The sequence below is a fragment of the Pelodiscus sinensis genome, chromosome 7 (genome assembly GCF_052426305.1).
Source record: "Pelodiscus sinensis isolate ZL-2025 chromosome 7, ASM5242630v1, whole genome shotgun sequence".
Taxonomy (NCBI): Eukaryota; Metazoa; Chordata; order Testudines; family Trionychidae; genus Pelodiscus; species Pelodiscus sinensis.
In genome coordinates, this window is record NC_143058.1 from 66,616,962 (window position 1) to 66,644,731 (window position 27,770).

General features: G+C 67.5%; 2 protein-coding genes across 5 annotated transcripts in view; one reads left to right on the top strand and one right to left on the bottom strand.

The window, feature by feature from the left end:
- Positions 1-3,877: 3,877 nt before the first annotated feature.
- On the top strand, positions 3,878-15,594 carry SLC19A1 (solute carrier family 19 member 1). Of its 2 annotated transcripts, XM_089779984.1 has the most exons (7): positions 3,878-4,137; positions 9,195-9,338; positions 11,195-11,500; positions 12,227-12,956; positions 13,544-13,736; positions 13,926-14,067; positions 14,566-15,594. In XM_089779984.1, the coding sequence occupies exons 3-7, from the start codon at positions 11,324-11,326 to the stop codon at positions 14,752-14,754; spliced, it is 1,431 nt and encodes a 476-aa protein (XP_089636110.1). In that variant the 5' UTR covers positions 3,878-4,137; positions 9,195-9,338; positions 11,195-11,323; the 3' UTR covers positions 14,755-15,594. The 2 variants fall into 2 exon arrangements, with proteins under 2 accessions (XP_089636110.1, XP_075790232.2); XM_075934117.2 differs by lacking the exon at positions 9,195-9,338.
- COL18A1 (collagen type XVIII alpha 1 chain) overlaps positions 15,402-27,770 on the bottom strand; it is a 45,230-nt gene continuing 32,861 nt past the window's right edge. For all 3 annotated transcript variants that reach the window (XM_089779970.1, XM_075934106.2, XM_075934104.2), the window contains exons 25-42: positions 27,589-27,651; positions 26,990-27,064; positions 26,677-26,712; positions 25,874-25,927; positions 25,270-25,332; positions 24,161-24,226; positions 22,765-22,807; positions 22,331-22,393; positions 21,536-21,579; positions 20,645-20,776; positions 20,262-20,406; positions 20,032-20,111; positions 19,440-19,568; positions 18,145-18,180; positions 17,780-18,049; positions 17,235-17,432; positions 16,626-16,741; positions 15,402-16,338 (exon numbers count right to left, since the gene is read on the bottom strand). In XM_089779970.1, the coding sequence (XP_089636096.1) occupies positions 16,125-16,338; positions 16,626-16,741; positions 17,235-17,432; positions 17,780-18,049; positions 18,145-18,180; positions 19,440-19,568; positions 20,032-20,111; positions 20,262-20,406; positions 20,645-20,776; positions 21,536-21,579; positions 22,331-22,393; positions 22,765-22,807; positions 24,161-24,226; positions 25,270-25,332; positions 25,874-25,927; positions 26,677-26,712; positions 26,990-27,064; positions 27,589-27,651 (1,827 nt within the window). In that variant the 3' untranslated portion in view covers positions 15,402-16,124. The remainder of the gene's footprint in view (positions 16,339-16,625; positions 16,742-17,234; positions 17,433-17,779; positions 18,050-18,144; positions 18,181-19,439; positions 19,569-20,031; positions 20,112-20,261; positions 20,407-20,644; positions 20,777-21,535; positions 21,580-22,330; positions 22,394-22,764; positions 22,808-24,160; positions 24,227-25,269; positions 25,333-25,873; positions 25,928-26,676; positions 26,713-26,989; positions 27,065-27,588; positions 27,652-27,770) is intronic.

Sequence of the window (27,770 nt, forward strand, 5' to 3'; positions counted from 1 at the left end):
TATCCTGTGAGGTCAAACCACCTTCAGGAAAGGAGAAAACCTCACGACACAGTCGGGTAGCAAGCATGTTCAGTTTAATATAAAATCATACTCCAGATCATGGAACTCAAAATCACAGGAGAGACTCCCGTGGCATTCCCCTCTGATCCACTCAAACGCTTGATGCAGCTTTTCTCCTGCTTGGCACGGCTGCCGGAGGTCTCTCCGGCGTGGACTCTCCAGTGTCTGCTGAGGCAGGGACTCACCCTGATGCTTTTCCTGTACTCAGAACACATGTAGGGCAGGGGTGGGCAATCATTTTGATTGGGGGGGTCACTCGAAGAGGTGGTGCAGAGGCTGGGAGGGTTATCGGTGTAGGTGAGAATTCAGACCTGGGGGAGGGGTGTAGCATACATGTCTCTGCGTGCCACAGCCCTCCATATGCTGCCTGTGCCTGCAAGCTGTGAAGACACTGGTGGCCGTGTGCAGAGATCCGCCCCTCTCCCCCGCACAAGGCTGTGCTGCACAGACACACACACGGCGGCCCCAGTAGCCACAGCAGCCAGACAGCCTGCCAGAGGGTGCCCCTTGCATGCAGGACATTAGAGGCTCAGAGGATTTCTGTGGTTAGTGGGCTGAACTCGGCCCAGAGGCTTGTTTTGCCCACCCTGACGTAGGGTCTCTCGCCTGTGTGGACTTTCTGATGTCTGGTAAGGTGTGAGCTGTCACTGAAGCATTTCCTGCACTCACTGCACAGGTAGGGGCGCTCTCTGGCGTGGATTCTCTGATGTGTGATAAGGTGTGAATTCCGACGGAAGCTTTTCCCGCACGCAGTGGTGCTCTCCAGCGTGCATTCACTCATGCGGGATGAGGTTTGAGCGCCGATTGAAACGTTTCCCACACTTGGAGCAAGAGCAGGGGCGCTCGCCTGTGTGGCTCCTCTGATGTGCGATAAGGTCTGAGTGCCGACTGAAGCTTTTCCCGCGCTCAGAGCACGTGTAGGGGGCTCTTGCTGGTGTGGATTCTCTGATGTGTGATAAAGTCTGAGCGCCAACTACAGTAGAGTCCCTATTATCCGACGTAAACGGGACCGACACATGGTCGGATTACCGAATATGTCAGATGATAGGAACTGCTGCCGGGGAAGACATGGCCCGGGCAGGAGCCCCATCAGCTGCTCCTAGAGAGCACGGGGACAGCTGCTGCTGCCACCGGGGAAGAAGCAGCCCTGGCACGGGGGCTCCAGGGCACGGGGCGGGAGAACGGCCCTACTCACTGCCCTGTTGTCCCGGGCAGGAGCGGCAGCAGCTGCTCCGAGAGCGCGACGGGGCAGCAAGCAGGGTCCCCGGGAGCTGCAGGGTTGGATAAAGCGGAGTGTTGGATTACCGGGAGTCGGATAACGCGGACTCCACTGTAAATTGTTTCCCCCACACAGAGCACGCGTGGGGTCTCTCTCCTGTTGATTCTTGCATGGCCAATAAGCTCTGAGCAGCCACTGATGGTTTTCTCTGCCCTGTGCTGACTCTCACAGGCTTTTGCCTCTGCACAACTCCAAGAAGCTTTCTCTTTGGACTTTCCTGCTAATGTCCCCTGAGATTCTACTCGCTCAGCATCTGCCTGCTGTGAATTCTCCTCCTCGTTCCCATTCACCATCCCAGTTTCTGGACGGACAGAGAGAGAATCTATACGTATGCTGGGGAGAAAGGAAACCTCAGCGAGAGAACCGGGAAAAGGTGGGAGCAAACCAACATAAGTGCTGGAGAGATCAAACAAAACAGGAGTAGATTTGTGCCCTCTCCCCCCACCCAAAGCCCTTGCCTGGATGGCAGACAGGAGAGGGCCATTTCTGGGCAAAAGAAGGAAGGAGAGAGCCACTCGGTGTCAGTTAGGAGAGGTGGGAAGCAAGCAGTAAGATTTGCTATGAGGAGGCCACACCTGCTGAGAACAATTCTGAAAATACAATATCTCTGTAGGGAACCCCAAGCGTTTCCTTCGTTCATGGACAAAGCACCCGAGCCTGGCCTGGATTAGCTGCCTAGGGCACACAAGGGCTAAGAGTTAACGCTGCAATGTATGGGGCCAGACTCAGGATCCAGCCCTACAGCCCCATTCCCAGGCAGTGGCCACAGGCTGGGTGGGGGTTTTACTGCAGTGCCCACCTGCCCTTTACAAAGACACAGACTCTCCTAGCCGGTTTGACCCCCGGCACACGGTTAAACCCTCCCAGAAACAGTCTGTGACCCAGTTGCCAAGGGAGAGCAGAATGGGAAGGAGACACTTCAGAAGGATTCCCCGTTGCTGTCCCAGTTCTTGATTATTGATAACTCGCGTCTTCACGTGCCCAACTCTTGTGCTTGTTTCTAAGATGCCCTGCCCTAATAACGTTAAGCAGTAACACCGTAGTCTGGCATGAGATACCAACCCTGAGCACAGCTTCCCCAGAGCCGGCGGGGCCCTGCCTGGCTCCCCTATCTGAAATGGAGCAAGTCGCTCTGAGCAGCACCGGAGGATTTGAGTGGCAACGGAGAGGGACCCAAACGACTCGCATGTCAGGGGAAAGGGGATCGCTGGGAAACTGAACCTCTGGGAAGCTCCACTCCGGAGAATGACTCGGGGTAACTCGCTCCCACCTAAATGTAGCGCCCCCCCCCCCCCGGCCCCCGTGCACCGGCTTTGCAGGCAGGTACGGAGCCGGATCTGCGCGCACTGAGCTCGCCAGGCTCGGGCCGGGGGTGGCTGGTGGAGGCAGGGCCTGGGAGCGAGCCAGGTGGGATGGGCAGCGGGTACGTGAGCCGTAGCCCCGGGCGATTGCAGCTGCGGAGGGGCAGGACCGGTTGCTCCCCGCTCGCCCGGGGGCGCTTTGCACGGCTCGTGCCGCGTGCGCCCGGCAGCTGCTGCGCTGGGCGCCGGGAAACGGAGGGGGGGGGGGCAGCTGCTGCCACGCGCCCGCCTTAGCCCGTCCTGGGCACTTCCCGGAGCGCTTGCTGCTCGCGGTGCACGGCGGGGGCTGTAGTCTCCCTGCGCGCCCGCGCCCGCCCCCGTCCAGCAGCCCATGGTGCATTGTAGCGACTGCAGCAAACTGGCGGTGCGCGGTGGAGGTTGTAGTTCACACGTTCTGGCGGTGCATGGTGGGGGCTGTAGTGCACACGCTCTGGCGGTGCGTGGCGGAGGTTGTAGTTCACACGCTCTGGCGGTGCATGGTGGAGGTTGTAGTTCACACGCTCTGGCGGTGCGTGGTGGGGGCTGTAGTTCACACGCTCTGGCGGTGCATGGTGGAGGTTGTAGTTCACACGCTCTGGCGGTGCGTGGTGGGGGCTGTAGTTCACACGCTCTGGCGGTGCATGGTGGAGGTTGTAGTTCACACGCTCTGGCGGTGCGTGGTGGGGGCTGTAGTTCACACGCTCTGGCGGTGCATGGTGGAGGTTGTAGTTCACACGCTCTTGCGGTGCATGGTGGAGGTTGTAGTTCACACGCTCTGGCGGTGCGTGGTGGGGGCTGTAGTTCACACGCTCTTGCGGTGCATGGTGGAGGTTGTAGTTCACACGCTCTGGCGGTGGGTGGTGGGGGCTGTAGTTCACACGCTCTGGCGGTGCGTGGTGGGGGCTGTAGTTCACACGCTCTGGCGGTGGGTGGTGGGGGCTGTAGTTCACACGCTCTGGCGGTGCGTGGTGGGGGCTGTAGTTCACACACTCTGGCGGTGCATGATGGAGGCTGTAGTTCACACGCTCTGGCGGTGCTTGGTGGGGGCTGTAGTGCACACGCTCTGGCGGTGCGTGGTGGGGGGGCTGTAGTGCACACACTCGCGGTGCATGGTGGAGGTTGTAGTGCACACACTCGCGGTGCATGGTGGAGGTTGTAGTGCACACACTCTGGCGGTGCATGGTGGGGACTGTAGTGCACACACTGGCGGTGCATGGTGGGGGCTGTAGTGCACACGCTCTGGCGGTGCATGGTGGGGGCTGTAGTGCACACACTCCAGCGGTCTCGCCACGCTGGGCAGCCTGCGCTCTGCTCCGCGCTACTGCAGCCGGGGCCGTGCGCTGCGCGGGGACTGGGCGGCCCCGGGAGAGAAGCAGCAGAGGTCGAGGCGCGGGAACTGCCCGAGGCTCGGCCCCTCCGGGAAACACGGCCAGGGAAGCGGCCCCGCACCGCTGCTCGGTGAGCGCCTCGCGGGGAGCGTGGGGCGCGGGGGCGCTCGCCCGGCTCCTGGCTGGAGCAGCTGGGGCGAGCAGAAGCAGAGTCCCTCGGGCGGCCCGGGGTCCCGTGTCCAGAGCCGGCTTGTGCGGGGACAGCGACCCGCCGCCTTCCCGGGTGCCTTCCAGCAGCTGCGCGCGCGGCTCTGCAGCGTCCCACGGCCCTGGCTGTGCCATGCCCCCTCCCAGCTCTGCGCTGCCCCGGGGCCGATTCCCAGCGGGGCCGGGACAGGCCCGTCGCCGTGCGCCCTGGGACGGTGCCCAGGCGCGCTCTGGGCGCGGGGTTTCACTTGGCGCGAGCCGGGCTCGCTCGGCCCCTCGCCCCTTCCTTGCGCGTCCCGCGTGCGCCCAGCCTTCCCCTCCGCCTCCTGGCGGCAGCCCCCGCGGGGTGTCCCTAGAGCGGCGGCCTCCGGCCCCTTGAGCGGCCAAGGGCAGTGCAAGATCCGGCTACCCTGCGGCTTCCTCCGCCTCTCTGCCTCTCCCACCCTCGCTCCCTGGCGCAGGCGGGGGGTCCGTGCAGGCGCTGGGCTTAGGCCAAGGGGTTCAGAGTGGGGGGGCAGGGTGCCCGCTCTGGGGTGCAGCGGGACTCACCTCTGGGGCAGGAGTTTGGGTGCGGGGGGGGGGGATGCAGGGCTGGACGGGGCTCAGGAAGCAGGCTGGGGCTGGGCACCGCTTCTCTGAGCCGGCTTCCGGGTGGGGAGCAGCGGGGTTACTCCTGCCCTGGCCCCGCACCCCTCCTGGAAGCAGTGAGGGCCCCATGGCGCCGTGTGCTGCCTCATCCACAGGCCCCGAGCCCACGGCTTGTACTGGCCACGGGTCCCCGTTACTGATCAGTGGGAGCTGCAGAGGGGTGTCTGCAGGCCAGGGCAGCGTGTGGAGACCCCCTGCCCCGCCTCTCTCAGGGGCTGCTGGGACATGCCAGCCACTCGGGGGGCAGCAATTACCACAGGGAGAGTGACTCCAGCCACACGGGTTAGGCATTTCACACTCACTCCTCCAAGAAGGGGGAAGGGGCAGGAGGGAGCAGGCTGACCCTCGGCTCAGAGAGGGGAAGGGGCAGGAGGGAGCAGGCTGACCCACGGCTCAGAGAGGGGAAGGGGCAGGAGGGAGCAGGCTGACCCTCGGCTCAGAGAGGGGAAGGGGCAGGAGGGAGCAGGCAGACCCTCGGCTCAGAGAGGGGAAGGGGCAGGAGGGAGCAGGCTGACCCTCGGCTCAGAGAGGGGAAGGGGCAGGAGGGAGCAGGCAGACCCTCGGCTCAGAGAGGGGAAGGGGCAGGAGGGAGCAGGCTGACCCTCGGCTCAGAGAGGGGAAGGGGCAGGAGGGAGCAGGCTGACCCTCGGCTCAGAGAGGGGAAGGGGCAGGAGGGAGCAGGCTGACCCACGGCTCAGAGAGGGGAAGTGGCAGGAGGGAGCAGGCTGACCCTCGGCTCAGAGGGGGGAAGGGGCAGGAGGGAGCAGGCTGACCCACGGCTCAGAGAGGGGAAGGGGCAGGAGGGAGCAGGCTGACCCTCGGCTCAGAGGGGGGAAGGGGCAGGAGGGAGCAGGCTGACCCACGGCTCAGAGAGGGGAAGGGGCAGGAGGGAGCAGGCTGACCCTCGGCTCAGAGAGGGGAAGGGGCAGGAGGGAGCAGGCTGACCCTCGGCTCAGAGGGGGAAGTGGCAGGAGGGAGCAGGCTGACCCACGGCTCAGAGGGGGGAAGGGGCAGGAGGGAGCAGGCTGACCCTCGGCTCAGAGAGGGGAAGGGGCAGGAGGGAGCAGGCTGACCCACGGCTCAGAGGGGGAAGCGGCAGGAGGGAGCAGGCTGACCCACGGCTCAGAGAGGGGAAGTGGCAGGAGGGAGCAGGCTGCAGGTTCTGGCAGCCAGCCTGGGTGATGGCCTCATGTTGAGAGCAGCTGCCTCAGTCACCCTGGGGTGGCAAGGGCAGTGATCCGTCATCGAGGCCCCCCGCCGTGTATGGGCCGTAGCTAGGCTGGCACCCAGCCTGTGTGCGGAGCAATGAGCCAAAACGAAAATGAGCAGCCCCAGGGCAATGCTGCTGCTCATTGTTCCCATTCCTGCGCGGAATGAATTTTGTTGTGTGCACCAGTGCAGAGGTGGCCACAGCAGCGCCAGGCTGGGGTTGGTCGGAGGAGAGGCACCTCTCCCCGCTGCTGCCTGAGCTGCCGCACGGCCCGGAGGGGTCTTAGCCCTGGGGTACCGCCCAGGTTTCACTTCCAGCCCCTGTCTCTGCCGGGTGCTCACCGCTGCGTCGCTCAGGGAGGGAAACAGCCAGCCCTACAGCACCTCGGCCGTGCTGAGCTCACCTGCACGGCAGGTAAGGCGCTGGAAGAACGGCCACTTGCTGCTGGTCGGGGTGTTGGGGGTCCTGCAGTGATGGGAACCCCCTTCCATGGCTGCCGGGGGGCTAGGTGGTCCGGTGCCCCTTCCTCCTCCGTCTGCCCACCCCCACCCAAGGCAGGGGCTCCGGTCAGGGGTGCTGCACGGGTCCTGGCCCCAGCAGAGCAAGGGAATGGCTGCATGAGGGGGCCCCAGCTGCTCCCAGGAAGCGCGCTGGGGCCACGTGCCGCAGAGAGAGGCAATCCCTGCACCCCAGGCCACGTGCCACTCTGATGTGGGCAAAACCTCTCCCCCTCCCCCTCTCGGGGGACCAGTTGGACCTTGAGCCTGTGAGCAAGACCCAGCCAGCCTGGGGTGCTCAGTGCCATGGCAGAGCCCTGAGCCGCCCCGGCCAGAGGCCCCTCTCCAGCCAGCAGGGGAAAAGACACAAAGCCGTGGGGTGGGGAAGGATCCCTGGCCCCTGCCGGCCAGTGGCTGAAGCCCTGATGCATGAGAGTCTAGGCACATCAGCCATGACCCAGAAGGGACCCCAGAGCTGCTGAGCCCGGCGCCCTACCCCTGCAGTCGCACTCCTGCACTTGTCCCCGTGCTCTCGAACCTGAGTGTTTGCCCCGCAGCGGCCGGCGGGAGGCGGTCCCAGAGTTGTGTGGCTCTGGCAGCTAGGAACCGTCCCGCCAGTGCCTGCCTGGCCAGCTTGTCCCCGGGGCTTCCTATGCCATCCCTGTCTGTTGGCTTCAGTCGCTTTGCACACTCACAGGCGGGGCTCTTTGCAACCCTCGCCCTCAGCCTGTGCCTGGCCAGGGGGGCCACATTCCCCCAGCTGCCTGGCAGAACTTTGCAACCCTCGCCCTCAGCCGGAGTCTGGCTGCCCCAGCCACCTGGCCGGAAGGGCCGTGTGGCGTGGCTGGGTCAGTAGCCAAGTAGCTAATGGTGGTATGAGAGCACAGGGTGCTGGGCGCACACACCGAAAGGAGATGGGAGAGCCCTGAATAGGCCTGTCGCTTCGGCTGGTCCCTTGGCTTGCTTTGTCAGCACGGCGCTAGGGCGCTTGCAGAGCCAGCCGCTTCTCTTGCGCAAGTGGTGCCGTGGACTTCGGCCAGAGCTATCCACGTGCGGAAGCGGGTGCGGGGCTGGGGCCGTTTGGCATTACCCACAAGGAGGATGCCCCCAGATACCAGCTGCTCCTTTGGCTTCCTTCCCTTCGTTCTCCAGGTTTTGTGCATGAACATTCCTGGCTGAGCCGGGGCAAAGTCCCAAAGCCGGTTTGTGTCTCAGCAAGCCCCCCGGTGCACAGACTGGTGCACGTGAGTGCAAGTGTTGCACGTTTGCTCACATAGCTCTGGCGGGCGTTAGCCCAAGCAGTCTCAGGCTGTGCTCCCTCGCGGGCCGCAGGAAGGCTGGACGGGCCTGGGGTCTGAGCATCTCTCACCCTCCTTGGAGATGCTTTTCGGGGGCCAGTGCAGTGCGGGCTGGCGAGAGGGGGAAGGGTGGCTCGCTGCTGAGTGCAGGTCTGTCATCCCAGCCCTGTGTGAGCCCCAGCAGCATGGCTGGTTGTGTCGCTCAAGCCACCTTGCTGGGTGCAATGCAGTGAGCCGTGAGGCTGGGGAGCGGAGGGCTTGCACATGAAGCTGGGGCTTGGACCTGGCTGACCGGTGGAGACCGGGCGTGCAGGACAGGTTGGAGATAAAGTGAAAGAAGCCTCCCTTGACCGGGAGGCCGAGTGTCCGCTGGGAAGCTGATTCCAGCTGCCTCGGTGCCGCTTTGCCCACAGGACCGTTCTGACAGCCGCACGCCGGCACCGAGAGGCCGTGCTGAAAACGAAGGGCTGCGGCTGGAAGAGCCCTGTGGCGCTGCGCGGGTCGGCCGCCCCGCTGTTACCAGAGTCATGCACACGCCGGGTCTGCCCGCGGCGCCAGGGCTTCGTAAATAGCAGCGGCAGGGCCGGGCCCGGGGGCCAGGCCTCGAGATGGCAGCAAAACATTCCTGCCGCTCTAGCAGGCCGGCCCCGCACTCCGCGTGCTGCGAAGGGGGTGGCGGCTTATTGCCCTGGAATGTTTGTTCAGCTTTGTGCTCGCAGGTGGCCAGAGCTTGCCCTGAGCGTGGCGGGGGGGGGGGGGGAGGACAGATGGAAGAGTCTCACGGCCCCATAACAGCAGCTATGCTGGATCTGGCTCAGCATCCTCTCTTCCCTGTATGGCCAGTGCCAGGTGCCTGGGGGAGCAAACAGACCATGCTGATCCTGCCCATCACCCGGCAAACAGAGCAGGGGCCGTCTCCCGGACCATATTGGCTAAGGGCCCTTGACCGTATGTGGGTCTTTTTAGAACGTTGTTGTGTTTTCACCTTCACGACACCCCCCGTAGCCAGTCCCCCAGGCTGGCTGTCGGTGCTGTAGCTCCTCGTTGCCTTTGGGTTTTATAAAAACCCGCTACCGCCTCAAGTCATGGTTCCTGTGCTACGTGGAGGGGCAAATATCCCTTCCTTAGCCTCTTGCTTCACCTCCCTGCTTCCTGGCTGAGCGTGCCGGCTCTAGTTTGTCTCCCCTCACACGGGAGCTGTTCCACCCCGTTCGTGTCCAGCGCCCTTTTCCGGACCGTTCCCGGGTCTGGAGCGTCTTTGGCGAGACGGGCGGCCAGGACTGCAAGCAGGAATCGAGGTGTAGGCACGCCATGGCTCTATCGACAGGCACCGTGGCCTTCTCTCTGCCTTTCCGGATGGGTCCCATCGGTCTGGCCCCTAGAGCAGGTGCTTGCAGAGAGCTGTCCACGAGGGCGTCCGATTTCTTCCGCGAGTGGCTGTGGTTAATTCCCACCCACGTGTTCGGTGCAGGTAAGACGGGATCGTGGTTTCCTGGATGAAGCTTTGAGCGCTGATCGACGTGTCGCCCAGGGAATGCCGGTTGCTCTGGCAACGGGCAGGTGACTGAGAGGGGGGGCATATGTTGTAGGGGGATGTTGCGTCTCTCCCCCCGTCCTGGTCCTCAGGGCTGGAGCCAGGGGCCTGGGACAGGAAGCGAGTTCACAAATCCCCGTTCTGGGCGGTACTCCAGCTCAGAGCCTGCTGAGCAGAACACTTGCTGCAGCATCTGCGGATGCTGAGGAATTTCCCAGTGGTCTCTGCTTGAGTCTGAAGTGGACGTGGGGTGCCGAGTAACCCCTGACTCCCCGACCCTCCCGAAGTCTCGCTTTGGTCAGCCCACAAGCTCGCGGACTCGCAGCCACGCTCCGTGCTGGCCCCCTCGCTCCGCAGGGCAGAGACCTCAGCCGCCAGCCCCTCAAGTGCATTCCCTGGGGAGTAGGCAGACTGCCCACGTCAGAATAAACGAGCAATCCCGTGGCACGCTAGAGACTAGATCGACGCCGTCAGGCGCTTTCGTGGGCACAGCCCACTCCCTCAGACGAGTTGGAGGCTCAGGCCCTTCCCTCCCCTTGCCCCCCTCGGGCAAAAACGGTTAACGGGTTGGAACGGTTACCTGGTGAGTGCGTTTAACCCTTTTTCCATCCCGAGGCGTGACGCTCGGCTCGTCCGACAGGCCTTGCGAGATGCTGCGTGCCCCCGTTGCTCGTAACTAGAGGGGGTCGCAATTGTTTCCCAGCCAAAATGACCTTGATTTGAAACTCAGAACGTCGGCAAGAAACTTTTAGGATTTTCCCCTGGTTTTCTGGATTTCTTCCAAAGCCAAAAATGTGGGGGGGTTGTTTTGTTCCTCTCTCCCCCTTTTCTCACTGAATGCAATAACATGGATTATCTCTGTGGGGTTTTTTCACTATCACTTTTTGATAAACATTCTGACCCTTCTACACATCCTAACATTGGAAAAACATTTGAGTGACCAAAGGAAAAACAAGCAAGTGAAGGGGAAAATCCCTAACCATGGTTCATTTTTTGCCCAGGCAACCTTAATCTGTCTAATCCCTAACTTCTGAGAGCTTGATTTTGCAACCGTAATAGTGTTCTTTGAAGACCGATTCTGCGTCGCGTGTGCACACATCAGGGACGAGACGATCGTTAAAGGGGAAACTAACTCTGTTGGCCTGTCTAATGTCCCTTCACCCCACGGCCAATATGTAACACGGGCAGCAGCCCTCTGACTGGACCCGGAGTCCTAGGCGGCTCTGAAGCCGGTCCGAGCCATATCTGCTGTCTCCGCTGGAAGCAAAGGGCCTCTACTTTTCTCCTGCGTCACTGTGGGGTGACGGGCGTGAGATCGCTAGTGCAGTCGGCCTGCGAGAGCGCCAGGGATTAAATCTTGAGGGAACAGTCTGAAGCGTCCTGGTGGTGCTCTAATGGGCACGTAGCGAAGTGGCGCGCCGGGACTGCAGGAGAGCTGGCAGCCAGCCCACAGGGCACCGCGTCCCCCGGCCGAAGGGGATTCAGCACCGCGGGGAGGAACGCTTTCCGGAGGGCGGGGCTGGGTGGGGATCTGCAAGCATTAGCGAAGGAGCCGGCACAGCCTGCAAGCCAAGCTCACTGGGGTTTGCGGTTCTGTTTGCCGTGGGTCTTGGGCCTCCCCCTCGGCGTGGGCTGCCCGCCTCTCCAAAGAGAGTGAGTCTCACTCCTGGGTTTTGCGACGTGCAGCTCGAAACAGGCCTCGGGAGACCGTGCCGGGTGGGTGGGGGTGGGGGTGTGTGTGCAGTTATTTGGCAGGGGATTTGATTTGTCGCCCAACTCTGCTGTGTCCACAGACGTTCCAGCAGCACCGAAATCCGGGAGCTTCTCGAGAGACCCGCTGGACGGCGGCTCGGCCTGGCTGACGGCCTCCCGGGAACCGGCCCCTAGGCTCTGACCCCGCGGAGAGGGGCGCCGGCGGAGCCATGTCTGCGGAGGAGGGGGGCTCTGGGAAGCCCCCCCCGGAGCCAGCTGAGGACCAGCGCTGGATGTTCCTCCTCTGCTACCTCTGCTTCTACGGCTTCATGACCCAGATCCGACCCGGGGAGAGCTTCATCACCCCCTACCTGCTGGGAGCCGACAAGAATTTCACAAGGGAGGAGGTGAGCTGGCTGCTGGGCCTCCCCTGCCGTACAGCCCCGTGCGCCCAGGCTCTGGAGGGTGGGGTGGGCACTCGAGACGAGCTACCTGCCAGTGACGGGTGTGTCTGGGGTGGGACAGGCGGGGGGGTGCAGTCTGCAGGCTGGCTGGCTTCCCTGGGACAGGTGTGCACCTTGTACGCAGAGATTCCTGCGGGCCGGCAGGCCAGCGCCTGTGTGCGCGTGCGCGCGCCAGTGGGGAGGGGTGTGTGTGTGTGTGCGCGCACATGTGCCACCGGCTATTTGTGTGCACACACCAGTGGCTGTCTGTGCGTCTGTGTGCGTGCATGCCAGCAGCTACGTGTGTGCACGCGCACCAGCGGCTATGTATGTGTGTGCATGTGCATTCGTGTGCCAGCGGCTGTGTGTGTGTGCATGCACGCGCCAGCGGCTGTGTGTGTGTATGTGTGCGCGCATGCGTGCCAGCGGCTGTGTGTGCATGTGTATTCGCGCGCACATGTGTGCAAGGTGACCCCAGCACGCCCGTCGGCTGGGGAGGGATGAACATGCCAGCCCAGCCCCTCTGCTGGGACAGGAACCTTCCCTACTGTTCGATGGCGCCCAGGGAGGAGGCAGGGATGGTGCAGGGAGGAGGTCGGGGGGGGGGGGGGGCGCGCTGGGGGCCTGACCCCAGCACCTGCTGAGTGCCGGTGCCTGGCCCTGCGCTGAGGGGTCTGCCTCGCCCTGCAGGTCACCAATGAGATCACGCCGGTGCTGTCCTACTCCTACATGGCCGTGCTGGTGCCTGTCTTCCTGCTGACTGACTACCTGCGCTACAAGCCCGTGCTGGTGCTGCAGAGCCTCAGCCACATCTCTGTGTGGCTCCTGCTCATCTTCGGCACCAGCATCCTGGCCATGCAGTTCATGGAGTTCTTCTACGGCGTCACCATGGCGGCCCGCGTGGCCTACTCCTCCTACATCTTCTCCCTGGTCACCCCCGCCCGCTACCAGCGCGTGGCCAGCTACTCCCGCGCCGCCGTGCTCCTGGGCGTCTTCACCAGCTCCGTGCTGGGCCAGCTCTGCCTCTCCGTGGGCGGGGTGTCCTTCATGACGCTCAACTACGTCTCTCTGGGCTTCATGCTCCTGGGCCTCGGCCTCACGCTCTTCCTGGCGAAGCCACGGCGCAGCCTCTTCTTCAACCGCAGCGCCGGCGCCCCGCCCCCGGAGCTGGACAAGATGCAGCCGGCGCCCCCCCCGGCCGCCCGCTGGCACGGCTGGGCCCTGGTCCGCATGCTGCGGGAGCTCGGCCCCATGGCCCGGCTGCCCCAGCTGCGCCTCTGGTCCCTCTGGTGGATCTTCAACTCCGCCGGCTACTACCTGATGCTCTACTACGTGCAGCTGCTGTGGGAAGAGATCCACCCGGCCGTGGACAAGAGCAAGGTCTACAACGGGGGCGTGGACGCCGCCTCCACGCTGCTGGGTACGTGGCCTGGGCCCCTTTGCTGAGCGAGCGCTGTGCCAAGGGGGCTCTGTGGGCACCCCTCGCAGCGTGCCGCCAGTGACTCCGTGCACGAGCAGCCCAGCCCTGTGGGGGGAAGAGGCATTTCACCCTGCTCCCGAGTGCCGTACACTCATCCCCAAAGGGGCCGCCCAGTGCCCAAGTCCCTCTCATTTTTGTCACTTGTGTGCGGAATGAATTTTGTTCTGTGCACCGAGGCACGTGCGGATGGGCACCACCAGGAGCCCCAGCTGGAATCTCTCCTGGGCAGCTGCACAAGCGCCCAGCTCGCAGGGGGCACTGCGCATGAGTGTCTTCAACGCTGGAGGAGCCGGCGGCCCTTGGAAAGGCACTGCCTGCGGCTGTCGGAGGTGCAGGCTGAACGGAGCCCTTTGCCAGAGTGGCCGTGACGGCCCCAGGCGGGCCGAAGGGAGGGGCGGGCTGCACACCAGGCAGCTGCTCTCCCGTGGTCTGGGCCCTGCTCCGTGTCGGGCAGGCTGGGCTGTGACTGCAGGCCCCTAGAAACCACGGCCCCCACGGGCAGCCGTCACTGTCGCCTGTCTCCCCAGGGGCCATCACGGCCTTCGCGGCGGGCTACGTGAGGATCCGCTGGGCGCGCTGGTCGGCGCTGGTGATCGGCGGCGTGACGGCCTTCCAGGCCGGGCTGCTGCTGCTGATGAGCACCACCTCCAGCATCTGGCTGTGCTACGTCGCCTACATCTTCTTCCGCGGCTCCTACCAGTTCCTGGTGCCCCTTGCCATGTGAGTGGGAGCTTGCCCGCGGGGGGCAGGTCCCAGCTGCACGTCCCACTCCTGGCCCTCAGCCGGCCCCGCTGGGCGAGCAGCTGGCCAGGCCGGCCGCCCGCACTCACGCTGGGGATGCAGACCCCGGTGAGTGGCTGGCGGCTCGGGGGACCCCGCGGGCGCGCTGATGGGTTCGCTCTCTGCCAGTTTCCAGATCGCTGCCTCCCTCTCCAAAGAGCTGTGCGCCCTGGTCTTCGGCCTGAACACCTTCTTCGCCACCGTGCTCAAGAGCCTCATCACCATTGTCGTGGCGGACAAGCGGGGCTTGGGCCTGGCCGTGCGGCCGCAGGTAAGGGGGCAGCCCCAGCCGGGCTGGGTCCGACGTCCGCCCTAGACCCGTCCGTTCACATCCATTCGCAGCCAGGCCAGCCCCTGCTGGGTGGCGCCACACGCAGAGTTCGCCTAGGCCAGCAGGTGGGCCCTGCGCCCAGCAGCACCCCGGAGCGGCGGAGTCAGGCGCTGAGGCCGGCAGGGCTAACCTCCCGGCAGGGCCTGCTTTTACAGAGCCTGGCCCGCTTGCATGGGGAGGGGCTCCTGCTGCCTGCGAGCCAGGTCCGAGCCTGCAGGCTGCCAAATGCCCCAAGCAACGAGTATTTGCTTAGGAGAAAGTCACGGGAATGGCTGAGGGGAAAACAGGGCACTAGACAGGGGCAGAGTGAAGGTTGTTTGGGCCAATTTTTCGTGTCCGTGTTAGAGAGCAGGGTGCAGGCCTCCCCCGGCAGTTCTTGGGGGGCAAGGTGCTACCCGCCGCTGGGTCCAGGCTGTGACCTTTGCTCTCTCCCCCCAGTTCTACGTCTACGCTGCCTACTTTGCGCTGTTGGCGGCGGTGTACCTGGGCTTGGCCGTGTGCGTGGCCATCATGCACCGCCGGCACCAGGCGCCCCAGGAGCCGGTGTTGGCCAAGGAGCTGTGCAGCCTGGCTGAAGAGGTGCCAGGGCAGGAGAGGAGCTCGGAGCCAGGGAGTGTGCGCGTCTAAGCGAGCTGATGCCAGGGAGCGGCTGTGCGCACACCCAGCCCCCCCATGTCCTCGCAGGGGCACCGCGGCTGAGAAGGCCGGCATGGGTGGCAGAGGCTGCACCGGGCAAACCCAGCCTGGTGCTCCCGGCCCATCTCACTGGGCCAGGCTCAGGGCTCGGCCCTGGGACGGTCACACTGCCTGGCCCTGGCTTTCCCTGAGGGCCCTGAGACAGCCCTCCCCACCTGCCAGAGCAGCAGAGGTAAGCACCGGGCCCCTTCCTTTGCCAGCTGAGTGGCCCAGTGCACAAGTGCTGAATCCCCGGCTGCCCCTTGTCCTGCATGGCAGGGCTGCCGCAGCCACCTGTCACCTGCAGCTTGGCCCATGTGGGACCATGGCTGGCAGCCTGTGCCCGCCTGCCTGACACCACCATAACCCGCCGAGCCAGAGAGCCAAGAGCTAGCTCCGTGGCTAACAGGGCCTGTGCCGCCCAGGGAACCAACTGTGACCCACCCGAGACCCCTGCTGAGCAGGGTGGACACAGCCAGCCCTTGCACGAGCGGCTCATGGCGAGCATGAAGCACGTTTAGTGCTGGGCCGTGCTGCGAGACGAAAAGCCGCTTCGTGAAACGTGCTGTTGGCTCCACGCCCCCCCCCACAGCCGGGAGTACAAGAGGAGACTCCTTTATTCAGTGCCTTAGAAAACAGCATAAAGAACACAACTGAGAAAATAGAAATCCACAGGCTTTCCAGTGCGTTCGTTACACAAGTACAGTAGACGACAGGAACTGTGCCTGGCCCAGCTGCTGTGGGAATGTCTCGGTACAATAAAAAGAAGCTAGTTAACAATTTAGCACCTCAGGTTGCCAGGACTGAGTACGAATCCTTTCCACAGTGCTTCCCCAGCGCCGAACGCAAAGGGTAGAGCCGGGGGCCTGGCGCGACTAAGGCACGCGGCAGCTGGGGGACCCGCCAGGGGAAGGCATTGCCCAGAATGGCCAGGGCGGGGACTCGGCCTCCATTCGACAAACCCCGCTGCTGCCAAAAGAGCCCCCCCCCCATCTTACTCACCGGGGGCGAGGCCCTTCTCGCTGTGGGGAGCAGGGCTCTGCCGGGGGACCCCTTGGCACAGGCGCTGGGGGGCTGGCCTGTGACAGGGAGGGGGAGCCAGCGGAGGGCACGCTGCCAGCCCCAGCCCTGCTCTGGGACCGTGTGGCACAGGCTGTGGCCGTCCTCCACCCCCAGCAGCGGGCGTTCCCACAGGCGCAGAGTTAAGCAGGAGGGGCAGGCGAGCCCCACGGCCAGTCCGAGGAGCGGGCCAGCGCCAGGCTGGCCTTCCCAGCCAGCTCAGTACTCTTTGGCTTTGCCTCTGGGCGCGGGCAGCGGGCGGGTCACTTCCTGGACGAGGTCATGAAGCTGTTCTCGATGCACAGGACGACGAAGGCGCTCTGGCAGCTGCTGGCCTTCTGCTCCAGGAGCCTGCCCGAGGCCAGCGAGGCGGCCTGGCCCGTGACTGCGCCGTCGTCCGTCCTCCACGTCTCGCAGTAGCTCTCAGAGAGCCGGTGGCCCCTGGCGTCCGAGCCGTGCCACACGCTCTTCTGCGGCCTGCAACACGCGGCAACAGCTGATGGGCATGTGCCACCGGCACCGGAACCACCCCGGGGCACCCCACAGGGAGCGGGACCGAACCCGGCGATTCCAGCACTTGCCCATGCACTGCGCGGGCCACGCCCAACCCGTGGGCAGCCGGAGGAACGCAGCCCGGTGCACTCCCCACCACGCAACCTGGGGCCGCAGAGCCCAGCCCCAGGCACTAGCCCCAGGTCTCCTCCCCACTTTGCTGCTGGTTCCAGCAGGCCTGCCCTGCCCCGCCCCCCCGCGCCGGCCCCTACCAGGCAGCGTCTCTCAGCACATCTCTTCCGTCGAAGGAGAGGATGCGCGCGCCCGCGCGGAAGGGCGCCTCCGTGCCCGAGAACAGCGCCTCCCAGGAGCCGAACAGCACCTCGTCCTGCGGGGAGAAAAGCTAGTCCCTGCCCTGGGACCGCAGCAGCCCCCGGGGGCCGCCCAGCACGTTGCATGGGGCCCACGGGGCACTGCACTAAACACCGCAGCCCTCGCGCCTGCAGTGGCACCTGCACGCTGGCCCTTGCTGGCCGAGGCGAGGGCTCACACCCGTCTGGGGGCAGGCAGGCCCCACACCAATGGTCCCTCTCGTTTTTACCTCAGTGCGCGGAATAAACAGTGTTGTGTGCACCGAGGCATGTGTGGATGTGCACCACCAGTAGAAACACACGCTGCTGGCCAGGGCTCCTTGCTAATCAGCGGGGCGGCTGTGGAACCTCTCCTGGGCGGTGGCCCAAGCACTCAGCGTACAGGGAGCCCCGCACATGTGCCTCAGTGGGAGGGCAGGGCCAGGCACCTGCCCAGCTGCAGCCTGGGCCATGCCCACCTCCGCCAGCCTGTCTGAGCGCCAGCCGGCTCTGCCCGGGGTGCGCACGTACCCGGAGGTTGACGACGGGCACCCCGCTCCGGTCAGCCCTGCGCACAATGCTGTACAGGTCTTGCAGGCGGGAGGACAGGAAGGCGCGGAAGGTGCCGGTCAGCCCCACAGCCCGGGCCTGCTGGAAGCACTGGAAGTCGGCGCCGCGGATGCCACGCATGCCGCCGCTCAGCGGGGTGTTCAGCGCCACCAGGTGGAGCTGGAAGGGAAGTCCCAGGGGTCCAGCGGCCATTCGGCCCCGTCCCCCTGCCTTCTGCCGGACCCAGCCGTAGCACGCCTGCCCTTCCCCTCCTCACCCCTCCTGCCCTCATGCCTCCTGCCCCTCCCCGTGTCTCCCCCTGGACCCAGCCATAGCAGCCCTGCCCCTCCCCACGCCTCCTGCGTGCTAGCCCCCTGCCAGGGTTTGGGGCTGGCAGCTAGGGGTGTGGATGGGTTAGGGGACCGATGGAGCTGAGCGTGACCCTTGGCCGGCGTGGGGGCCGTTTCCCTCTCACGCCCCCATCTCTGGCCGGGGCAAGCAGCGCCTGCGTTTGGGGCGGTACTCACAGCGGGCTGGAAGTCGTGGTGGGTGTGAACGGCAGAGGGGGCGCTCTCCCCCCGGCCCTCCAGGGGCTCCTGCTGGGGCTGGGCGCCGTGGGGCGCGTGCTCCGGGGGGCGGCGGTGGCTGGCGATGCTGTCGTCCGCGTGCCAGGGCCGGGCGGTGGAGTAGGGGTCGAGCTCCCGGGGCGGAGGCGGGGGCGGGTGCTGCTGGAAGCTGGAGGCAGCGCCGCCATGCGGGTAGCGGGCACTTGGTGGCTTGTCGTACACTTCGTTGTCCTGCGGGGAGAGGTGCGAGGCTCACTGCCCAGCCGCGGGGCACAGGAGTGGCCAGGTCGGCCGGGCGGCCGTGCCCTGGGGCAGGGCTCACTTACCAGCCCGGCGCTGGAGACCGAAGTGCGTTCCTCCAGCTGAAACAAAGCAAGGCGCTGGTTACGGGGAGCCGCGTCCAGCCCACGGAAACGGGACCGTTCCAACGTGGCTCGTGGCCCACAGGCCACCCAGTGACCCTTCCCGGCCACGTGCGGATGTGCACCGGCTGCAGGCCGGGGGCTCGGAGCTATCGGCTGGGCGGCCGCCCAGCACCCAGCTGACAGGGAACAGAACCAGCGACCCCCGCGGCACAGAGCGCCAGCTCCACACAGCTGCAGCTCAGCCTGCGCTTACTGCTGGAGGGGCGCTGAGTGGGGGGGGGCATGGGATGGGCGGAGATTCCCACCAAGAGGCTGCTGAGCGAGTGAGGTCTGGGGGGAAATGAGGGGGTGGGGCATGGGAGGGGCGGGGGCTTGCAGGGAAGATTCCCACCAATGGGTCACTGAGCGGGTGGGACCTGGGGGGGAGTGAGGGGGCCACTGAACAGGTGGGGGGACTGTCTGCTCTTGTGGCTGGGCAGTGCCTGGTGCCGGGGTGACCCCTACTGGCCGGTGGCTGTAAGCACTGCCCAGCGGGGACGCCCTGAGCCCCAGCTCGTAGCCCATGGCCTGCGGAGGTTTCTCACGTGGCCAGGGGAAGGGGTTTGACAAAAGGAGGACTCCCGGGGGGGGGGGGCATGGTCGGTGGCTTGGGAAGGGGCAGTCTGGGCTGGCAAACAGGAAGAGAAGGGGCTAAGTCGGGTGCTGGGGGCTCGTGTCCCCTGCCCCAAGGGGTCTGAGGCTGCCGGCCCCTCACGCCGATGCCCACGTGGAATCCGGGCTGGGCTGTGCCTCGGAGAAGCAACAAACCCCCCGTTCTCCTGGCTGGCGGAGTCACACCCTGCTGCGGACGGGGTACAGGCTCGGGGGTCCCCGACGCGCCACCACAGGGGCCGCTGAGCAGGTGGGGTTGGGGCGGAGTGAGGGGGTGACTGAGCAGGTGGGGGAGTGGTGAGGGGGCTGCTGAGTGGGTGGGCTGGGAGAATGAGTGGGTGGCTGATCGGGTGGGGTTGGGGGGGCCAGCTGAGTGGATGGGGGGCGGTGAGGGGGCCACTGAGTGGGCACTGGGAGTGACGAGGGGGCTGCTGAGCAGGTGAGGGGGCCGCAGAGGCTGCCAACGCTGGCTCAGGAGGCCCAGCTGGGGTGGCGGGGACTGGCAGGGGGGGCAGTCGGGGCGGCAGGGGCTGGGGGCGGGGGGCAGTGGGGAGCAGTGGGGGGCGGTGGGGAGCAGCCTGCCCTTGCGGCGCTGGCGGACTCACCCGGACCCTGCGAAAGCCGCCGCGCACGCGGACGTACAGCTCCTCTCTGTCCTGCAGGAAGACCAGCCCGCCCTCGGGCACCTCCGGGGCGGCGCTCAGCATGGCCTGGTAGGCTGGCAGGACCTGCAGCTGTGGGGCAGGCAGGGTCAGTCGGGGCCCGCGGCGAGGGTGGGATGGGGGCAGAGGGCACCGTGGAACGGCTCTCGCAGCGCAGGCTCAGCAGCGGGCACATGGCCTCGCCCAGCGGCCTCCGGCTCCGCTGCACGGACTCCAGCCCACAGGCCTCGGGGCGGCGTGAAACTCCTGGGGACGATTCTGCCTCCGAGAACGGCCCCTTCCTGCGCCCAAGGACATGGCGGCACCAGGGCTGAGGCCCTTTGCTGGCGTGTTGCCGTGGTAACCGCGCGTCGCTGGCTCTGCAAGACCTTGTGGCCAGGAGTTCCACAGGCCCCTACCTCAGGAAACACTTGGCTCTGCCCATTTCCAATTCAGAAATCTGTGGGGCAGTGCAATTCCCTTCCCAGGCACTGTCCCCACAGCACTGCCCCCTCTGCCCCCAGCCAGGCCCTGAGCGGACCGCTCGCTGCCTTACCCCGGAGAAGGCCGACGCCCCGCTGGTCCCTGGCGGTCCCGGTGGCCCTGGCGGCCCAGGTGGGCCAGGGATGTGGAGCGCTGGAAAGGAAGAAGGGGCTGGGAATCGGGCGTCTCACCCTCTGGCAACCGGGCAGGCCTCAGGCCTGGCCAGGGAGTGGGGAGAGGGGGAGATGCAGGGCAGAAGTGTGCGGGAGGGGCACAGAAATGACTCTCTGGGCACATACTCACTTTGTCTGTGGGGTCCTGGAAAGGAGGGGGGCCCAGGGGGCCCAGGTGGGCCAGGGGGGCCCTGCCGCCCCTCGTACCCAATGCCAGGGGGGCCCTGAGGCCCTGGGGGGCCAGGCTGGCCTCTAATGCTGTCTCCTTTGGGACCCTGGGATGCACAAGGGAGTCTCCTTCAGGTTAACACACAACCACTCAGCCTCCCCCACCCCTCCCTACAGGGGTGCTCGGTGGCCCCCAGGCTCAGGGATCCCCCGCCCCAGGATACGGGCCCCTCCCTGAGTCCCCACCCTGCAAAGGGCCACGGTGCCGGCTGCCTGCCCCATCACGCTGCCCCCCCACCCAGGTGCCCAGCCTTCCCCTCCCCCCCGCCAACGGAGCCTCCTCACCGGAAGGCCAGGGTAGCCCTGGGGCCCCGGAGGGCCTGGGGGCCCAGAGACGCTGGGTCCATATAGTCCTGCCCCGCCTGGCTCCCCCTTCTCGCCTTTCAGTCCAGGGTCCCCCCGCTCTCCTCTCGTGCCCTGCGGAAGGTGACTGACGTTAGTCGGAGCCGCCCGGAGCCCCCAGCCCAGCCCGACACCGACGCCGACCAGCCCCCGACAGACACGGCCACCAGGGCGGCAGCTGCACACCCGGCGCCGATCAGCCCCCACCGGCACGGCCACCAGGGCGGCAGCCGCACACCCGGCGCCGATCAGCCCCCACCGGCACGGCCACCAGGGCGGCAGCCGCACACCCGGCGCCGATCAGCCCCCACCGGCACGGCCACCAGGGCGGCAGCTGCACACCCGGCGCCGATCAGCCCCCACCAGCACGGCCACCAGGGCGGCAGCCCCACACCCGGCGCCGACCAGCCCCCGACCGGCACGGCCACCAGGGCGGCAGCCCCACACCCGGCGCCGACCAGCCCCCGACCGGCACGGCCACCAGGGCGGCAGCCCCACACCCGGCGCCGACCAGCCCCCGACCGGCACGGCCACCAGGGCGGCAGCCCCACACCCGGCGCCGACCAGCCCCCGACCGGCACGGCCACCAGGGCGGCAGCTGCACACCCGGCGCTGATCAGCCCCCACCGGCATGGCCACCAGGGCGGCAGCCCCACACCCGGCGCCGACCAGCCCCCGACCGGCACGGCCACCAGAGCAGCAGCCCCACACCCGGCACCGACCAGCCCCCGACCGGCACGGCAGCCCCACACCCGGCGCCGACCAGCCCCCGACCGGCACGGCCACCAGGGCGGTAGTCGTAGGGGCACCCCCTCACCTGGGCCCGGCCCTTACCTGGATGGTGGATCGGAAGTCACTGAGCTCGGAGGGGAACGGGCCTGCGAAGAGACAGGATCAGCGTCAGGGGCCTTGCCCCCTACAGCTGCGGCCGGCTCCCCACGCCGGGTGGCCCAGCGGCTCGGAGCACGTGACCAGCGCGCTCCTGAGGCGCAAAGCCAAGCACGCCGCAGGCAGGCAAAGCCAGAGGCAAGGGTGCCCATGCGAGTGGGGTGCGCACGGCGATTCAGTCTGGGACAGGCATCTCCTCCGGCTGGACAGTGCTCGCTCATGAGCCCCTATCCCGGCTGGCCTCGCTGGCTGTCCAAACCCGGCTGTGAACCTAACGATCCGGTGCCTCTCGGCAGCCACCGCTCTGCCACCCACGCCCCTCGCACGGGGTTGCATCACGCCCATGTCACGGGGGGGCCAGGCACACAGATTGTGGTTGAGGTACCCACTAAGTTGGAGTGCCGAGTTTGAGACCCCATGGCACTGTAGGGCCCAGCTCCGACCTGAGCTCAGCACTTCTGCCTCTCGGGCCCCCGGGCCTAAGTTCAGCACCCCCAGATTCAGGAGCAAACCGGATGACTTGCCCCCCGTCACACAGGACCGCGGTAGCAGAGACACCCCAGCTCTCCAGGGCAGCATTCCACTGCCTTCCCCATAAGAGCCGCCCTGCCTCGTTCACCACAAATGAGCCAGGGTCCAGCTCCCCTCGCTGGGCAGCTCCGTCCTGGGCTGAGACTGCCCCAGGCCAGATGGGCACAGACCTGCAGAGCCACGAGGCAGGGCCACGCCCGGCTCACTTACCTGGCGGCCCTGGGGGGCCTGGCTCACCTCGGTCACCCTTCTGCCCTGGCGCGCCCTGGTAGCCTGAGGAGACACAGGAACTCACTAGAGCGTCACTCGGCCCCCCGGGGAAGGCCCCCAGCCAGGGCACAGACGTGGCTGGACAGCAGCCTGGCGCTTGCCACAGAGAACGCCGACTGCGCCGCAAACCCGCACGCGCCTCTTCTGCTTCTTCTGGGTCCCCTGCGCCCCGAGAGGTTGACCTCCCCCGGGGCGGGGTGCTGCCACGGGCCAACTGCTCCCCGCCTGCCCCGCGCCCGGCCCCAGCTCCTGTGGCGCCTGCCAGGCGCTTGCCACCCTCCCCCCCCCGCCACGCTGCGCTCTCCAAAGCTGGCCGGGGCCCCACAAGACAGGGGAGCACGGCGCCCCTCCTGCTCTGCTGGCAGCATCCTTACCCGGCAGCCCTGGCGGGCCGGGGGGGCCGGAGTCACTGAACGCCTGGAGAGACACAAAGGGTTCGGGTTAGCGCACGGCACCCTTAGCAGGGGACCTGCACTGCGGCCCCAGGACCGACAGAGCCACTGCCCCTACTGGGGCCCCCCGTGTCTCCCTGCTGGGGATCCCCGCCTCCCCCACTGCCGCTGCTGGGGCCCCCGTGTCTCCCACGCCCCCTGCTGGGGATCCCCGCCTCCCCCACTGCCGCTGCTGGGGCCCCCCGTGTCTCCCACGCCCCCTGCTGGGGATCCCCGCCTCCCCCGCGCCCCCTGCTGGGGCCCCCTGTGTCTCCCACGCCCCCTGCTGGGGATCCCCGCCTCCCCCACTGCCGCTGCTGGGGCCCCCGTGTCTCCCACGCCCCCTGCTGGGGATCCCCGCCTCCCCCACTGCTGCTGCTGGGGCCCCCCGTGTCTCCCACGCCCCCTGCTGGGGATCCCCGCCTCCCCCGCGCCCCCTGCTGGGGCCCCCTGTGTCTCCCACGCCCCCTGCTGGGGATCCCCGCCTCCCCCACTGCCGCTGCTGGGGCCCCCGTGTCTCCCACACCCCCTGCTGGGGATCCCTGCCTCCCCCACTCCCGCTGCTGGGGATCCCCGCCTCCCCCACGCCCCCTGCTGGGGCCCCCTGTGTCCCCTGCTGGGGATCCCTGCCTCCCCCACTCCCGCTGCTGGGGCCCCCTGCGACTCCGTCTCCCCATGCTGGGCTCAGTCTGGGCTCCCCTCCGACCTGCTGCCGCACACGTGGGTGCAAGGTCCACAAGCCCCCGACAAAGGCCAAGACCCTGGCGCTCGCCCAGCCCCACACGCTGCACCGGGCTGGGCCGAGTCAGCGGGCGCTGGGTGCCGGCGTGGGAGCAGAGTCTGGGCCGAGAGGCACTGCAGCTGGCGTATCGGCGGCTCCGGGTGTAGGCCGGCCTGGTGCCCAAGAGGCAGAGGCAGAGGCAGGCTACCGAGAGGGGATTCCCCAGCCCTGGGCAAGGCGGACGCAAGCTCCCTGCTCCCACTTGCCCGTGTGGGGGCAGCGGGTCCCCTGGCTGGGGGCACTTCCGCTGGAGTTGCTGAGCAGGACGGGCAAGGTGGCCATGCCCCGTCTGCACGGGCTTTGGAAAGGGGCCGGCTCTCCGCTGAACGATCCCGCGAGCCAAGCTGGCGCCGGACACCCCGCGGGGCAGGGAGTCCCCAGCGTGCCCCCGGTTCTCGCCCTTCCACCCCCCAGCGCGCGGGCCGTGGGCCACCCTTCCCAGCCACGCGCATGGCAGTGGAGCCCGGCCCGGGTGCCCGCCGCCGCCCACGGACGCTGGGCATGGCCTGGCCGGCGCGCGACGCATCCCCAGAGCAGGGCGCGCCCACGCACACTCACATTGTTGTCGTAGACAGACACCACACTGCCCGGGGCGCCGGGAGGCCCAGGGGGGCCAGGAGGACCCTGCAGAGAGAGCAGAGCACCAGTGGGTTTGGGAGGCTGCACCACCCCGCAGACTAACCGAGACCCCCACAGGTTGCGCACCTCCGAACACCACAGACCCAAAGGCCTGGCTCCCGGGGGGCTGAGCAGGGTTAGGACTTATGGTCACAGTGCTGTCAGCCCCACACACGGGCCTGGGGAAGGCACCAGGGGAGAACACCACACGCGTCCAGCGCCCGGGGCCAAAGCTGGCAGGGTGGGGAGCGGCACACGGGACGGGGAGTGGGAGCAGCACACAGAGCGGGGAGCGGCGGGCAGGGCGGGGCAGGGCACACAGAACGGGGAGTGGGAGCGGCACACGGGACGGGGAGTGGGAGCAGGATGCGGGATGGGGAGCGGCACACGGGGCGGGGAGCAGCGGGCGGGGCCGGGTGAGGAGCGGCACACGGGGCGGGGAGCGGCACACGGGGCGGGGAGCAGCGGGCAGGCCGTGGCACACGGGAGCGAGGAGTGGGAGCAGCACACAGAGCGGGGAGCAGCGGGCGGGGCCGGGTGGGGAGTGGCACACGGGAGCAGGGAGCGGGAGCAGCACACGGGGCGGGGAGCAACGGGCGGGCCGTGGCACACGGGAGCGGGGAGCCGGAGCAGCACACGGAGCGGGGAGTCACACACACAAGCAGCAGCCCCCGGGGCCTGAACGTGGCGGGAGGGGCTGGGCCAAGCAGGCGGCCAAGGGCGGGGGAGGCTCTCGGGCTGCCAGGGCTCGCTGCACCCAGCGGCGTGTCGGCCGGGGCTCAGCAGCAGGAGCCCGCAGCGCAGGGGCCAGGCCGGGCCTGTTCCCCTTTGCGAAGCAAACCCAGCCCCATGCCAACACCACATGCACAGGCGCATTCCGGACCGCCCCCCCCCCCCCCATCTCTCACCTACACTCCCATTGGCTGGCTGTGGGGGCGGGGCTCCCCAAAACCGTGTTCCGCCCCGCTGCTCCGACCAGCAGCCCTGCCTCCCTCCACCCGGCCCAGCCCTCCCCTCCCGCCTTAAGCCTGCCAGGCCCCGGCACTCACCTGCAAGCCCAGCCCTCCGGAGTCGCCCCTCTCGCCCTTCAGCCCGTTCATGCCGGGCCGGCCCTGCAGACACGGAGCAGCCCGGGGGTCACGGTGCGGCCATGGATGGCAGAGGCCCCTACGCGGGCTGCCTTAGCCCACGCCTGCTGCGCGGCCATCGGCGGGACGAGACACGGCGGAGGGACGCCCCAGCAATTCTGAAATGCTTGTGAGCCCCCCAACTCCGCCGGGCCCAGCGCCCGGTGCTGGGAGCCAGGAGCCCAGGCTGGGCTAGTCGCTGTCGGGGAGGGAACCCGCCACGGTCCCAGGGCAAGCTGACACCTTACTTCTGGGCTCGGCTTCCAGCCATGGGCGCGTGGCCCGCCACTGCCTGGCCGTGACGCCGGGGTCCCCAGGAGGAACTTGCAGGCCGTGGCCAGGCCACTGGCCTGGGGCGCTGGCCCCTCTCCGATCCGGGACCCTCCCTGGCCGGGCCCAGCAGCGGGGCCCAATGCAGAGGCTCTGCCGCTCTGCTCCCCGGGGGCAATGCTCAGCCGGCTCCAGGGCCTCTGGTGCAAGGAAGTGCAAGCCCAGCGGCGCGCCAGGAGCCAAGCGAGGTTCTTACCGGTCTGCCAGGGAAGCCGATTTCCCCCTTGTGTCCAGGTCGCCCCTGTGGGCCCTGCAGGGAGAGACGAAGGAGCAGTCAGACGGTGCCGGCTCAGAGGGCTCAGGGCCCGGCCATGCGCCCCTCCTCGTCCTCACGCAGCCCTGGCCAGCAGGCACCACCAGCGCCCCTCCAGCCTGGCCTGGGGCTCCCGCTGGGGCCAGGTCTCCGAGCATGCGAACCGATAACCGCCCCCATCCGGCTCTTCTCGGGGCTCCCCGAGGGGTCAGGCTGCATGGTCGGGGAGGGGGCAATTCCCTCTCGTCAGGGGGCCCTGCGTGGGGGGAGGGGAACTAGCCTCAGCAGGGCGGGCCAGTTAGTCTGCAAGTTCCAAGCCAACCCCGCCGTGGCAACGCAGACACGGAGCGCCATGCGGTGGGTCGGCGCAAGCCCCCTTCCGGCAAGAACCGACAGGGCCGCGGGGCGGGGGGCCTGTCGTGAGTTTATCGCCCTCTCGTCCCGCCCCCGCTTCAGTCATTTCAGAACCACCTCCCATGCCGCTCTGCACGTGGCCCTGCACATGGCTCAGCCCCAGCCACGGACCCGGGGTGGTCGCCCACCGGCCGGCTGGGGCCTGGCAACCCGCCCCGGCCGCGGGTGGTGGGGCAAGACCTGGGCCCCCGAGCACGGCCCACACGGGCTCGCGTTGGGCCCCCGAGCTGCCCCCTGCACGCCTGAGCGTGACCCCAGCCGTGGTGCACACCCGGCAGGCACAGGCAGCCCCCGCTCGACACAAGGGCAGAGAGGCGTCCCTGCGCACTTACTGTCGGGCCCCTGGCTCCCACCAGCCCCGGCTCGCCCTGCAGGCGAAGAAGAGGGAAAGCGTTAGCGTCACGATGTGCACGTGGCCACCCCGCGGCCCCTGGCAAACGCCAGCCCCCAAGGGCACAGCCCGGACAGACCCCTGGGCACGGAAACCACGCCCGCACCGACAGCACCTCCTGCCCGCGCGTGGAAGGGGTGGCACAGCAGCGCCGGTCACTGGCGCGAGCAGCGCAGCAGCTGCAGACTGGCAGGGCACTGGGTTGGCGCCCACCCCACCCCGCGGCAGGCCGGGAGCCCGAGTCGGCGCGTGACCTTGTCTCCCTTCGCGCCGGCTGCGCTGAGCGTCCCGTCTGGGCCGGCGAGGGCTCCGGGCTCCCCCTTCTCACCCTGGCACCAGGAGGTAAAGACAAGCGGGAGTCAGGAGACATGCCACCCCGCCCCTGCCCAACCCCCGCTGCCGCCCGGGCTCTGGCTCCGCTAACGAACGGCCCAAACGACCCGCAGCGCTACAGCCAGCAGGGAGCCCTGCCGCACAGCGACTCCCGGCGCAGACGCCCCCAGCCCCGGGAAGCTGCTCCGTCCCCCTATTCCCAGTCGGACCGCGTCTAGCGCCAGCCTCCGGCCCTGGGGGCCCATGAGCCCTCCCTCTGCCAGACCACCCACTGGCTGCTCCCGGGGCAGGTCCCCCTCCATCCAGGGACCCCACCGTGCCAGGGCAGGTTTCCAACCCTCGGACCATTCCTGGGCTCTGCCCTGCCCCTCAGCTTCTCAGCGGCCCCAGAACGGGCATGGGCTCCAGCTCAGGGCAGTACCGGGCCGGCAGCCAGAGAGCAGGACCTGCCTGCCCAGGGCCCAGGGCTTGGCCGCCCTCCGACAGGCAGCGTGCAGCGGGGCCCGGCGGGCCGGCCTACCTTGGGTCCTGGAGCGCCCGGGAACCCTGGGTCTCCTGGGCTTCCTTTGGGTCCCGCCGGGCCCTGAAAGGGAAGCAGGGAGGAGTCGCCGTGGAGACGGTGCCGCCACGCAGGGACGGCTCCGTGCCCGGCACCGGGGCTCCCCAGAGGCAGGGCAGGCGGGTAGAGCCGTGCCGCGGCCG